Here is a 14587-nt window from a genome sequence, read left to right on the forward strand (position 1 = left end):
GTTCACTTGGTTGGCTGTTGTGAAGGGGTTTTCTCTTCACCTTGGAAATGATTCTGCCATCATCCACCACTGTTGTCTTCCGTGGACGTCCAGGTCTTTTGGCGTTGCTGAGTTCACCAGTGCTTTGTTTCTTTCTCCTGATGTACCAAACTGTAGATTTTGCCACTCCTAATATTGTAGCAATTTCTCGGATGGATTTTTCTGTTTTTGCAGCTTAAGGATGGCTTGTTTCACCTGCATGGAGAGCTCCTTGGATCGCATGTTGTCTGTTCACAGCAAAATCTTCCACATACAAGCACCCCTCTTCGAATCATTTCCAGGCCTTTTATCTGCTTAATTGATAATGACATAACAAAGGAATTGCCCACACCAGCCCATGAAATAGCCTTTGAGTCAATTGTCCAATTACTTTTGAGTCCCTGAAATGAAGTGATTGTGTAAAAAAAAAGGCTTTAGTTCCTCACATATATATGCAATATTTTTGTTTAACCCACTGAATTAAAGCTGAAAGTCTGCAGTACAACTGCATCTGAGTTGTTTCATTTAAAATTAATTGTGGTAATGTACAGAAAAAAATTAGAAAAAAGTTGTCTCTGTCCAAATATTTATGGACCTAACTGTATATCCTAGGTACATCAAAACAGAAGGTGTGCAAAGTTGTAGGGGTCAATCACAACAATACATTTCAGAACTTCATGTGTTTTTATGCAGTTTTAATTGCAACACTTACGTTGACACTCATTTCTCATGCATTTTTTCCAGCTGGCAAGGCACAATAATGCTTCACAAGCTGCATTTTTCTTCCATGCTTTGTCAAAGACTTTATTTTATGTTCTGTAACTGCACCTATAAAGTAACAATACCATACATTATACACACATTTAACAGCTTTTTTACACATACAAATAAGTAAAAAAATATGCAAACATAATACAAAAAACCTCTCTGTTACAAGAGACCAGCAATGAAGAAGACACACAAAGTATGTGTTATATATATATGCATACCTCTAAAATACACAAATGTCCAAACAAAATATTGGAAAAGCTAGTGCATAAATAAGTGAAAGTCACATGCTGAAAAAATGCTGAACGCCTGGGTACTGTTACATTTTCCCAAGTACTTCCCTTTCCCTTTCTCAATAGAAACGCATAGTTTTTCTTTCACTGACTTTTTTCTGAGAAATGGTCTATTGAAAAGTCCATGACGTCAGCAATGGCTGCAGAGAAAGGAGAGGGCATAGCAGCCGCCAGTATTATAAAATGTAAATCAGGGTGAGTGACCCTCCAAAGAACAATATGAGGAGGGAATTATTCAATGGCTGCTACTATTTGAAAAAGTGATACAGAATATTGTATGATGGCATATCTCATTTAGAAAAATGATTTTACATTTCTTCTAATTTCAGCTTTAAAGCCTAACTCTAGAAACATTTTTTATTGGGTTTTAGAAAGAGCTGGAACAAGTTACAGCTTCTGTTGGGTTTCTATCACCATCTGTAACCTTGCCATTTATAAGAGTATCTGTCTTTGTGACACCCATACAAAAAATAGCGGTTGTCCAGGGGCAAAAATATGTTTTGTTCTGATTGGAGAGATCTTCCATAACTTTCTGTGCTGCCAGAAAGAGAGTGGAAATCTCACTAAGAAAGAAAAAAAAAGAGTTACTGACCTCCATTGGTAATTCATTGGAAAATAAATTATGTTTCCCTTTTCTCAAATACACCAGTTTAACCTTAAAAATTTAATAACTTTAATAAAAATACTTTATTTGTAGATCTACAGAGCTTCACCAGTGTTCCCTGAAAGTCATGGAGCCCGAAGGAAGCCCTGCCCGCAGCCTGCTAAGACTGATAGGAGACCAAGGATGTACAACGAAAGAACTGGCAGATCTTCTACAAAATATTGGCCAGACTAATGCCATTCAGATCCTGAAACCTCCAGGTGTGTTCTATTCATTGTATATTCACATTACCCTAAATACAAGGAGAAAAGTTTGTGAATGCAGAACTGTTCCCGGCCATCAGCAATTCTGGTCATACATTGAACAATATTTCTTAAATTCCAAATAAACATTAAATCTAAAGCAAATCCATTAGAGATTTTGGACATCTCTGGTCAATATCAATATGAAATAATGAATATATTGCATGTTGATTGAACATTGATAAGGATTAGTGGGGGGTGGGATGAGGGTCATTGATCAGGCAATGAACTGGCTTGGTTGATGGTTGCACAGTACTAACCAGGTAAATGATTGCTATCCAGCAGTTATCAATAATTTATCTGGCCATACACCAATTGGCCAGCATCTTTCTGTGGCTAGCAACAGGCAAATTGGACAGGGTTAGTTTAGCTTTAACTAACCCATCAGCTACCAGCTTCATTTTGTCAGCTGCCAAAGATGGGCCACTATGATGTGCCAAACACCACTGCAGCTGTCCAAGAACAAGGTAGGTAACCAGGGTCACTCAACATCATTTTTAGGTAGTTTAAGGTAATGCAAAGAGTTATTGATTACGGAACTCATTCTAAGATTTCCACATTCCCTCTGCTTGCACCACAACAACAAATTGCCCATATTGTTAGTTTTAAATAACGTTGGAAGAATGAGGTTTGGGGCTCAAGGAAATTGTTTGAAAACTTAATTATGTATTTATACATTCAGGATTCATACATAATAAGGCAATCATTGTGTTGCATACCCAATCTTGTCACAATTCACAAGACTGGTGTATCCATACTATACAGAAGAATTCTAGCACCATACATAAGTCAAAAGTAGGACCTGTATAGGTTGCACGTGTTCCAACGCGTTTTGCCAATTTTTGGCTTCTTCAGGGGTTTGATATTGGAAGGACTGCATGGTCTTTTGTTATCTCTTCATAATAATACATAGACTTATACAGGTCCTACTTTTGACTTATGTGTGGTGCTAGAACTCTTCTGTATAGTATGGATATCCCAATCTTGTGAATTGTAACAAGATTGGGTATGCAACACAATTATTGTACATGATAATTATGTATGAATCCTGAATGTATAATGTGTATAATTAAGTTTTCAAACAATTTTGTTGAGCCTCAAACTTAATTCTTCCAATCTTCTACCTTTTACCTTCAATAGATTGTGTTCTATTGTGTTCAATAGAGGTGGCTCTAACACATTTTTTAGAGATAGAAGAGAACAAATCTATACCTCATCTTTAATCTAGTTTTAAACAACACAAATCCAATTAAAGTGTGAGACAATCACTTGACTTTGAACTGGTTCAACCAGTTTTGCAGACCTAGAGCATTTGGTGAAGGAGGCTTCCACTGGTTTCCAAGAGAGGTATATAAGAAACTACCATACTATTGAGATTGCCAGAAAATATCCAAAATGAAAAATCAGTTTTGTTTAACATTGACTGGGTTAAAGAATTTTTGTTAATGGGGATTTGTTCCTTTTTTAACGTAATGTGAGGCATTGTCTGTGTTTCAGGTATCAAAGTGATAGTCCAACCAGAGTCACTGGCTGTCCAGTCTGGACAAATGGTCAAGCTTTCCTGTGTAGCAACTGGACATCCACTTGTTAATTACCAGTGGTTCAAAATGGACAAAGAGGTAATGACTTCACTCTGCACTGACTCAAAGGATGAAATGAGGATGAAGCAAAAAACAACGGCACCCATAATAATGTCATTATTCATTTTTATAGTAATGAACCTCTTTGATAAAGAGGAGGTGAAAAGACATACCCCTAGGGGACAGGAGGTGGGCACTATATGATATTATTTTTGCACCTGTTCCCACTATGCGTGTGCATGGCTTTTCCCAAAACCAGGCAGATTGCTGTGCACAATGCCATGTGTTGAATAAGCAGCCCAAAGCACCTCTGTGCAAACAAAAAATAGTCATGCTGTGAAAAATGACTGTGATCAGCAATGCATGGCAGTTCTTTTAACTGATAAGATGCATTTCAGACACATTTCACATGCATTGCTTTATGTTGCGTAAATGCACACCTTTCTGCCACACACAAGCAGGTAAAAGCACCTATAATGCACCTTTGCTTTTTTCCTTGAAAATATATACTTAGTTTAGGTATAAACTTACCTTTTCATCACTTCCCATCTTTTCATTTAACTGATGGGAGTGAAGAAGATAACTGGTACTTCCAAGCATGGGGGAGCATATGAGCCGTTTCGGTCTTCTAAAATGGTGCTGCTGCTTGACCCCTCTGGCAGAGGGAGAGTCAACATTATGTGGTTCTAAATCCAACTGGAGCTTACATAAGGTTGTCCTCTATGCTGCTTGTTAGGGGCAGTTCCAGTGAACGTGTATCCATACCCTGTATGGGAAAAAAAGAAACAGAAATGGCTCTCATTGATGATCTTTGTCAACATGTGACATACTATAGGAGTGACTCCAAATCTTTATGCATTGTTGACTTGGCCATGTAATTGCTTTCAATGGAACCTACTTTGACTTTTCTAAAAAAAAAAAAAAATATTTGTGAAGGCTTACATAAAAAAATGCGTATTTCCACATTTATTAGTTATAGCTTACTAGCTTACTATTTAGCCTAAGGTTTAGAGATTAGATGTCATCAAAATTTGACAGTTGTTGCCCTGTTAACTGCCTAAGACCTTACTTGATTTACAAATATTACATTTTAAAGACTCTGCATTATCTGTTTTTTATTTGTTCCATTTATCTGTTCTATTAAGCACAGTTATTGAGATTTTGTTGCAACTGTCCTGTGCTTATTGATAATATTGCTTTTTTATAAAAAGTACCTGGTTTTAACTCAGCAACTCCCATTCCTTCAGAAGATATGTGGTTTAGGGGTCCTTTTGCTAATTTTCTAAGATGTAATATGCATGTAAAAGATAGCAAAATTGATGTGCAAAAATCTGATGTGCAAAATAGGAGCCAGTGGCCATCGGTAAAATGATTAAAGTATTTGAAATTCCAATACTAAAGTCCTCCTATCTTCCTTAACATGTTAATAAAATATCAAAATAATAATATTAATACCTGGTGATTTTGCCATAGGGTGCTTCTTCAGACACTTTTTGTTATAGTGTGAGAACATTCTGCCACTGGTTCCCAATTGTGCCATTGTGTTGTCATCCTATCTTGGTAATTTTGCTCCTAAAGGAAACTATAAGTGGCTATGCTGTGCAGTCATGGTCCACCATTGTCCCTATCAGAAAACCTGTCCTAAGAAATGGCATGTAGTGAGGAGGTGTCTATTGGATAACATGAGGGTTTACATTTCTTTTATAACAGTACCCTAACTGAATGGCAACTGGTATGCTAAAGCACTGTGTAAACAGAAACAGTTGATTTTTTTTAATTAAATTAAAATCCTCATGTTTTTTTCTGCTTTGTTACATCTCAGTGCTCCTGATCCACTGCAACTGCCATACTCCAGTGTTTACTCAATGGCATTTCTCAGGGCAGGTTTCCTGATAGTGACAACAATGATCCATGGCTGCCGAATGCATACTGGCACAGCTGTGTTCAGACTCCTACAAATACCTTGTGACAGTGTGACACTTGGGAGCACAATGAAAGGCAGGGATAAAGCATTGTCACCCTATAGCAGGAATCAAAATGGTAAATAAAAATGCTAAAGCCCGTAGGAGATTTTTAGTTGGTTTTATATACTCTCAGTAATGGTGGACTATACATATGACATACAACCTGCTGATTTATGGCTTTGTTTCATACCCTGACCCAGGTACCATACGGGAACTCATCCGAGCTGGCTTTTAACCTCGTGGATGTGAATGATGCCGGTTTATACATCTGCAGAGTAAACAACAGTCATTCTTTTCATTATAGTACCTGGGCACAGCTGGATGTCATTGAGAGCAATCTGGCGTGTCATGGTGAGTAAGTCAGTGAAATGAAGGCTATGTAATGAACACTGACTACCGAGGACATCCTATAGACCTAAAGAGAGAGAGATCTCTGAGCAATAAATACCCCGCACAGCAAATAAAATGTCACAGACCATTAGGAGCTGTTAAAGGGGCTTCCAAGTTTTTGGAATGATTTGTCTTTTCATATTTATACAGTCTGTCTGCATCTTCTAAAAAAAAATAATCCAAAATCCTAACATTGGTGTTGGTGGACTTGTCCCAGGGTGATTATGCTCACTCCATTGTATGGAGGGCTGGACTTGGAACATATCTGCCTTTGGTCATCTTCAATACATGGTGACTGCTAGGGTGTTGATGATGCCTGGTTAATAAGTATTTTCTATACTCATATGAAAACCATTTTAGACTGGAAACAAAAAGAAATGCAGCCTCCACATCTAAAATCCAGTAAAGTGTAATATATTAACGTTAGGTGTTCAAGTTTGGATACACTTTAACCTCACAGGGTAGAAATATGGGAGCCACCACTGACTTACAATATTTTGGATGGTACAACCCCCAGGGCTGTCAAAGGTATCTGTTCCCCTACTACATGATTAGTCAAAGACCTGGAAAAAATGGTATGAAATGATTTGCATACATTTGTTATGGTTTGTTAGTGACTCACAAAGTATTGAAGCAAGGATATAAATGAGAAGTCTGGAGCCAGCACCTCCAAAAAACAAGTCAAGAGCAGCTCCTACAAATCTACAAGTATATAACAGATAAAACTCCATGCAGATATACATGACTTAACTGTGTTGCTTAACTGCAAAAGATAGGAGTAAGTTTGGCAATTTGACTGTGTTGCATGGAAAAGTTTTTAAATCCCAGAACTGGGTAAAAAAGAATACAAGTGATAAAAGGGATACAATGTGGAGGCACAGATAACACTAGTAATATATGAGTAAGTATAGATATACTAATTTTACAACTGGGGAATTGAAGCTAATTATTGGTAGTTATTTGGTGCTGTCCTCTTCTGTTTAAAGAGCCTAACTTTACCTAAAGTCTGCTGTGTGGTTTTTGGTCCCTCCAAATTACTATTCTTTGAAGGAACCACCCTTTTCTATTTAGGCCTGCCTACTACATATGACCATAGATGTCTCCTTGTTCCTGATGAAGCAGACCTTGCTCCCTGAAACGCGTAGAACACATGTAGGCTACATGGAGACTCCATAGAGACTACACATCACTTGGATTTGCAATGTGATTCCACATTTGTTTGAATTTGATTTTAATTGACACAAATACAAAGTTTTCTGTTTTTAATTATGACAAATTATGTGTAAGTTCTGTGGGATTAGTAATGCCTCTAAAGTCCGTATGTCTTTTTTTTCTTCTTTTTTTGTAGTATTGAAAGCAGCTTTGGTGTATGTGTAATAATATTTAGTATTTAGCTGTTTGTTCAGATTTAAATATCATATGTCTTTTTCTTGTAGGACTGTCTGATGACAAACTCCAAATCTGCAACCAGCCCCAGCCCCAAAAGCTTCTTGTGGGGAGCAGGCTGCTTTTGGAGTGTGGTGCAGTGGGAAAGCCACTGCCTCGATACCAATGGTTTCGAAATGGTGTCTCTGTGACTGGTGCTACAAATAGAACTTTCATGGTAAGAAGTAAAAAAAATGCATTTCATACAGTGATATTTACATAGCATATGATAAAATATTAGAAACAGCTGTGTTGATATAAAGTTGTGCAAGCATAAACTCATTGCTCATCTACTAGAGACGTTTGAATTCCAAAGTGCAGGTGAGAATCTTTGCACTTGCCAAGTGACAGACAGATATAAAGACCTATTGTTTCTACAAAGCCTAGTGTATCCAGTACAGTGTGATATTATATGTAGTCCCAATATCTTTGTGAACTACCTGTATCTCCCTCAATTTGTGTTTAACTGTTGTGTGTATACATTCTTATTTCAACGCTATGTACAGAAAAAGTGATAAATAATAATTTGTGCCAAGTTTCTGATGCAGGATCAGCTAGCAAAATGCATTTAGCACACTTTAAAAAGGTTAGATTTTCCCTTTAACTCCAATACTGGGTAACAGGATGCTGTGCATAACACACTTTTCGAAAATACCTAGTAATTTCCAGTTAAAAACATGGGCTGCCATACACCATCCTGCCCGCTGTTTATTCTTTGTAATAAATGTTACTTCGAAATAAGAAACTGACGTCTGTTGTCTTATCAGAAGGAATAGTGAAAGATTATCTTTGGACAAAGTCTGAAGTTCTTTGGTAAATCTTCCTCTGTTCACCACTTCCTTGTTTAGCTTAACATGCACTTTGTCATCTTTGTCAAAATCTGTCATCTTTATTCTTGTGTTTTGCTTTGTTTTTTTGCTTTGTTTTTTGCTTTGTTTATGCAGGTAGAATGTATAACCATTGAAGGAATGCAACAACCCTTTATTGTAAACCTAAAACCCATTTGTAAACTAATTATTATATTTTTCAAACCCAACACTGCTGTTCTAAATCCTAAACTAAGGCTAAAACTTACCGGATACTTACTTAACAACACCAGCTGGAGCATTAACAGGTTTTAAAGTTGAGTTGCACAGCCGGTCCGATATTCCACTTAGGTTATGCCTTCTGTACCAACTTGCACTGATGATTGATGTGTTTATGCTGTCCCATGTACTACCAAAGGGATGTGTTAAGAATCCAAACAAAGGACTTAATTCATGAAAAATGTAAGGGTTCATATGAGTAGTGTCCATAAAAATTCTCCAAAATACAAAACAATAAAATTACATTTTAGATCCAATGTGACCCTTTTATAACTGTAGAGCAATAATTAAAAGTCCTTTATGAAGACTCCTGACATGTTACTTGGTGGATATCCCCAGGATGTTTCCACAGGGACCAAATCAAGAGGCATGAAAATGCATGAAAAGTGTGCTTTCATGGTGTTTCCAGTCTGCATCTAGTAAACATATCGATTTGGGCCATCTATGCTTCTCCAGCATAGAGGTTGTGCAAACCTATAGAGGGTACTAGCAATGCTTTTGAGAAGCTCAGTCCTGTAACCTGACATAAAATTGAATACAATATTCCTTACCTGTAATATAAAGACACAATTTCTTCAAATTTATTGGAAGGGCAATGAGCTTTAATAATTGCAAAATATTAACTTTAGTAAACCATAACAACAAATTCAGAACAACGAACACCCCAATCTTAAAGCATAGAAAGGTTGTCCTAACCAGAGGGTCAGGAGGCCATATGGCTAACCACATCCTACTGAGGGCATAATGAGACATTTGGCCCCTGGCAGGGCATATACCACTAATAAATCTGTGACAATATTGTATGAAAATAAAAAATACAGGACAGGAGGTAGGGAATGTGCCAAGGCAAGATGGCTAACATCAAAGAAGAAGTGTAACCATCCCCTTACTACCTTAAATTGACCCCAAAAGTAGCAAAATTGGTCAAAAAACTTGGCAAAACAGCCCAGCATACCAACCATAAAGCCAAAAACTCCTAATCACAATGGCTGGATGGCTGATTCATTCCTTGCAGTAGCCCAGAATCCAAACACAAACATGGCAGCAGTTCAGGTGTCTCCCTCAGTGTTGTTATAAGTTGTGTCCATGCTAACAACAGGCTAACAACAGTGATTCACATTTGTGGGGAATGCTTTGACACAGAAAATCATACAGGCCTGACCACATAGCTGCCCTCGTGTTTACATATTTGCTGACATAAGTCTTTAAAATGAAACCTGTTGAACTTGTTGAGAAAAAACAATCTATGCAGCCTTAGTGACCTACCAAAAATGAAATCCTATTTACGGGGTAAGTGAATAGCAGTACACACATGTTTTCCAAAGAGGCTGCACCAAGATTCAGAAATTTACAAATGCCCGTCCCTTACTGGTTCCACTATATCTTGTTAAATATACACTTTCTCTTCTGATCTGTAGTTTTTAAGGTTTTCTTTACTTTTTATTTATTCTATTTTTATTGAAAGGCTTTAGTGGCAAATATGACAATATGATGATTTAGGTAAAGAGTGAACTTATGGCTGGGTGAGTATAAACAATGGAGAAACGCATTTCCATTTTTGCCTAGGAAAACACAATGACAAGAGGAACAGAGGAAGATTAGTTGGGTGGGAACAAAGTATTGGAGATGGTGATTGGGAGCTACAAGGGGAAGGATGGGACACTTTTGTGTATGACAAAAGCAGGTTACTGGCATTTAATACCTATGCAAATATTCTGTAGAAGAACTTTGTAACTTTGTGGGTCTGAAGGAGCCTGCTCACTATAGTGAATAAATCTGATGCCACTTTGTGTAAGACTTGTTTACTGAGTGAGGAGTCTTTGTTACAAGCCATCTAATGTATGCAGTAAAAGCTTTATTAGATTTATGGTTTTCTATAACCACCAAGTAAAATGTATGTTTGCCTTTGTTAAACATTTATACAGTTTAAAGTCCATTATACCAGCAGCTTCATCTACTTGTTCCTGTAGCTAGGTTATATACAACAGTCTGCACTGGAGTTCAGATGAAATTACATGCAGCGTGTCTAAATGAATCGAACTCGTAGTCTTTTGCGATGGAAGCATACACAACCCTTCCACCAGAATCCCATAATGCAAACCTGCAGCTTTAACCTATTAATCACAAGGCCTTGTCTTTGAAATGTTAGATGTATATTTGCCCAGGCAGCACAGTGGGTTCCTGGGAGCATATTGAAAGCAGATGTGAAAAATGTATTGGTGTCTTCATATCCACTGTTGAGTAAAGAAGCAAGTCTATGTTTTTTCAATGCAAAGTAAAGCAACAGGTTCTCTTTAATATAGACCTCTAAATCTGTTTACACTTGTCTTAGTCAGGAGAGGACTAATTTGAGGGGCTTTGCTGTCTGCAAATATATTTTTAGGATGTTGTTGAAGCAATAGCCCGCAATGGAGATAATTCACCATTCAGATATCGATCAGAATGGGACCATTAGTCGCTGACATTATATACTGTAGCTACCCACTCTTTGTTCAGACCTGCAATCATAGCATCTGGCAGGGTGAGGTCTTCCTGCACCAACTTCTTTTTTGACCCTAACAAACACCCACTTTCACCATGCCCACCAACCTATGGGACACCATGACACACTTTTCATGATACACGTAAGCCCACCGAAATTCATCCTTACCATGAAAGGAATAGTTAGCAGTGCTTCTCCCCTAGGCCAAAGGCTTCCAAGCCTGCATTGAGATGAGTATATGCTGATGGTGGGGCCACCATTAAACTGAAGCATTTTCTTGGCCCTATAAAATACAGTTTTCCTATAAAGTAAATACCTTAATCTAAACAGTCAAATTATTTGTTTCTGTCCTCAGATTTCTAACGTTTCAGTGGAAGATCAGGGCCAGTACTTCTGCCGCGTGTCTAATGGCAGTGAAAGTGAAGACAGTAGGGAGGTTAAGGTTACTATCGGTAAGTAAATTCCTTGACCTAGGCATAGCACGCCTTTAAATTGCCTAAACAATCATAATGTCATCATGTGGGGTAATGTCACTGTACGAAATGTAAGATGAAAGATTGTCAAGTCCATAATTACATATAAGTATGTAAAAGCTATAGAATGTAAAAGAATTCATTGATATCAAATATCTGATCTTAAAAAATGGGTTTTCATACACAAATCCTGGTTTAATCCCCTGAATATTGAAGTTAACAGCAGCAATCCAATCTATGCAGAAGTATTAAAAACTATTAGGTCAATTCATTTAATTGCAGCAAAATGCTAGGTAAAATGCAGAACCCATTGGGGTCTTTGGGGCCCAATGTGTAAAACTGCACTGTTTTCCGCTTCTGGGCCAGGAGAAACAAATCACACATATGAACAACCAAATCTGTATGCCGCTCCAATCTTCAAAGACCAACTGTGTCACTTTTGGTAACCATGCTGCGATCTACTGCAGCCACAAGCAAGAAATGATTTCCAACCTCTCCTATTCACTTGAATGAGAGAATATACATCCTGATAGGTTGCTAAAGTTCACTCTACTTTGTACCCTTTTATATATTGTTCATTGATTAGGACTGTATATTGAAAAATGTTCACTTTTTAAAAAGTAATATAAATAAACTTTACTGTATAAATATGGAAACAATTACATAAAGTGTTATTGTCGGGGCATCCACATTGGTTTTGCTTTATATTTAGGTCATTTTAAATTACCTTAAATGATTTTTAGGTTGGTTTATGTAGAACAAAAGACTGCTATATGACAATATGACAAATCAGAAAACTTCCTGTACTTCCCCTGAATTCTTGTTCATTTGTGTCTCACACACTCTCCCTCCCAGACATTGCAGTTCACAGTAGGAGGGGTTTAGAAACAGAGGCAGTGCTCTCAATTCAGAAAGCAATGGGTTTGACTGGGTGGGACAAAATGCTGATTAACAAGATACAGGTTTATAATTCAGCAGTAACAATTGTAATCGCTATGCTGCCTACAACATCTTTTCCTCCCACTGTAGTGCAATCAGGCAACTAAATTTATGAGCAGTGCAGTATTGTTACCACTCTATCACAGGAAGCTACAATAAGTGAACTTCAATGGCAGAATCAATGAGAATTTTTAAGAGCTTGAAGGGGGGCTTAAAATTATAAATAATGCTGCAGCACATTTTTTTAAAACTGGGAGGCCCTAAGTCTATGTTGTTATCTTTTAGGTTTTACAAAATGCACAAACATAGTAAACTGTCGTATGATAAAAAACATAATTAGGCGCTTAAAGTGGAACTATAGTTCTGCTTTAAAAATGAGCAATTAGGCAGTGTTTTATTGTACAAAGGGACTGGTGATGTCCCTTCTGCAATAAAACAGCCTGTTTGCTGTCTTCTTTAAAAAAAACACTGAGCTGTGAATGCAGTTATTTTCCAACACACAGATGACTTCCTGTTAGAAACAGCATACAGCATAAAATAAAAATTACAGACCTTTAATTTGCTGTATCATTTTGTCTAATACTGCAGATCAGGAAAGCATTTGGCTGAAAAGCAAGATTGCATCAATGAAAAGTAAATATGTTTTAGAAATAATTAGACTTTGAACTTTAGGGACCTGAACTTGCTGATCACTTTTCCTATTGATGCCAAGAAAAGATTGTAACAAAAGTGTGTTCCTATATTGTTTGAAAACTAAATGCAGGCACTGACAAGCTAGTACAGCAACATCTGCAGGTTCTAAGGCAGTACTTCACTTGTAGAATACAATACTATCTACAGGCTGTAAAAAGCTCTGCACTTTATTATCATTTTGAAATATTGCAGCTCTTAAAAAGCTTTTTGTTTTTTTGCTTTTCTGACCTTAATCCCAGTTTCTAAAGACTGTGCAGAATGCATTTTTAATCAAAAGGACTACTATTACTAAAATAAAAAGTTGCAAGGTGTTCCAAATCCACCACGTATGAACAAACTGTAACACATTTTATTAGGATAATCTAACGCCATATCCATTGTTTGGATTTCTTCCATGCATTTTGCATTAAGTATCCTTCTTGCATAGTCTGTTGATATCTGGTGGATTTAGGACAAATTTGGGCATCTCTTTATCCAGGAAGTCAGCTGTGTTCCTGTGTCATGTGTAGTTGAACCTTACATGTTTGCTCAGGGGCACAGGCTGTTACCACAAACTGCATAAACCATTATTATTTCACAAATTTGGATATCTAGGAAGGTTCTAAGAAATATAATGCAGTTTAAATATGCCCAGCATGATATTTTCAGAATATAAACAAGAAGATATAGGGACAGACAGGCTTTTAAGAGCAAATATATTATATGTGTTTATTAAGTTAACGATGGGTAAATACATTTTATTGTACTAGAAAATCCAGCATCAGCCAGTTGGAGCACACCCATGATTTACTTTGATTACCACTGCTAACTTTCTCGTAAAGAAAATATGAACTGTGACCATTGTTCCCAAAAAAAGACAAATGGAGGCCAAAAGATGAGGCACCAGTATTGTCTAAAGTCTCCCTGCAACTAATTATGTCCTTATTATTGACTTTCTATGCCTTCTTCTGCACCGCATCTCTAGGGGCTTGGGTGGCATCTTTGTAGAGGAGCAGCAGTAGAGCTTAACAAATCACAGATCCACAGAAATAGAAGCAGGGAGCAGCATGAAGTTCCTTTCCAACAAGCAAAACAAAGTGCAGGTAGTCCCCAGGTTAAGGACATCCGACATACAGACGACTTCTAGATACGAATGGGCGTTCCCTGCTTGTTGTGTGCAGGAGGAAGGTTTGAAGGGGGGGGGGGGGGGGTTTGCATGACTTGCAGAAGAAATCTTTTGCTAAACACAGGTTGTGGATGATCATGGGGGGAGGCTCTTTCTGCAGCCTCTTTTAACTCTTTAATGACCAAGACAAACTCTGCAGTTGTTTCTTTTTGTATATCAAAGCACAGCTTACTCCAGAAGTTAATGAATGTCGAGGCTCCATAAGGATTTTTTTTGCTTTGTTTGTGATTTACTTACAGTGAGGATTTTATACAGTAACTGACACCACACTGCATAATAAAATATTGAGACACACATCTGTCCTGATTGTATATATTAAAATAATGTACCCGTTCCAACTTACATACAAATTCAACTTAAGAACAAACCTACAGTCCCTATCTCGTATGTATCTACCTGTAGTGAC

General features: G+C 37.3%; 1 protein-coding gene and 1 long non-coding RNA gene across 3 annotated transcripts in view; one reads left to right on the plus strand and one right to left on the minus strand.

Moving 5' to 3' along the window:
- The window catches only part of MALT1 (MALT1 paracaspase), a 66783-nt gene that overhangs the window by 22563 nt on the left and 29633 nt on the right, over positions 1–14587 (plus strand). For both annotated transcript variants that reach the window (XM_072416540.1, XM_072416541.1), the window contains exons 2-6: positions 1777–1943; positions 3483–3604; positions 5730–5880; positions 7356–7522; positions 11267–11363. In XM_072416540.1, coding sequence (XP_072272641.1) covers positions 1777–1943; positions 3483–3604; positions 5730–5880; positions 7356–7522; positions 11267–11363 — 704 coding nt within the window. The remainder of the gene's footprint in view (positions 1–1776; positions 1944–3482; positions 3605–5729; positions 5881–7355; positions 7523–11266; positions 11364–14587) is intronic.
- LOC140334269 (uncharacterized) lies at positions 738–12909 on the minus strand. The gene is made up of 3 exons (XR_011921502.1): positions 12876–12909; positions 4097–4331; positions 738–846 (listed from the first exon to the last, which is right to left on the minus strand). It is a non-coding gene; the product is annotated as an uncharacterized lncRNA (long non-coding RNA).

The sequence above is a fragment of the Pyxicephalus adspersus genome, chromosome 6 (assembly GCF_032062135.1).
Source record: "Pyxicephalus adspersus chromosome 6, UCB_Pads_2.0, whole genome shotgun sequence".
Classification (NCBI taxonomy): domain Eukaryota; kingdom Metazoa; phylum Chordata; class Amphibia; order Anura; family Pyxicephalidae; genus Pyxicephalus; species Pyxicephalus adspersus.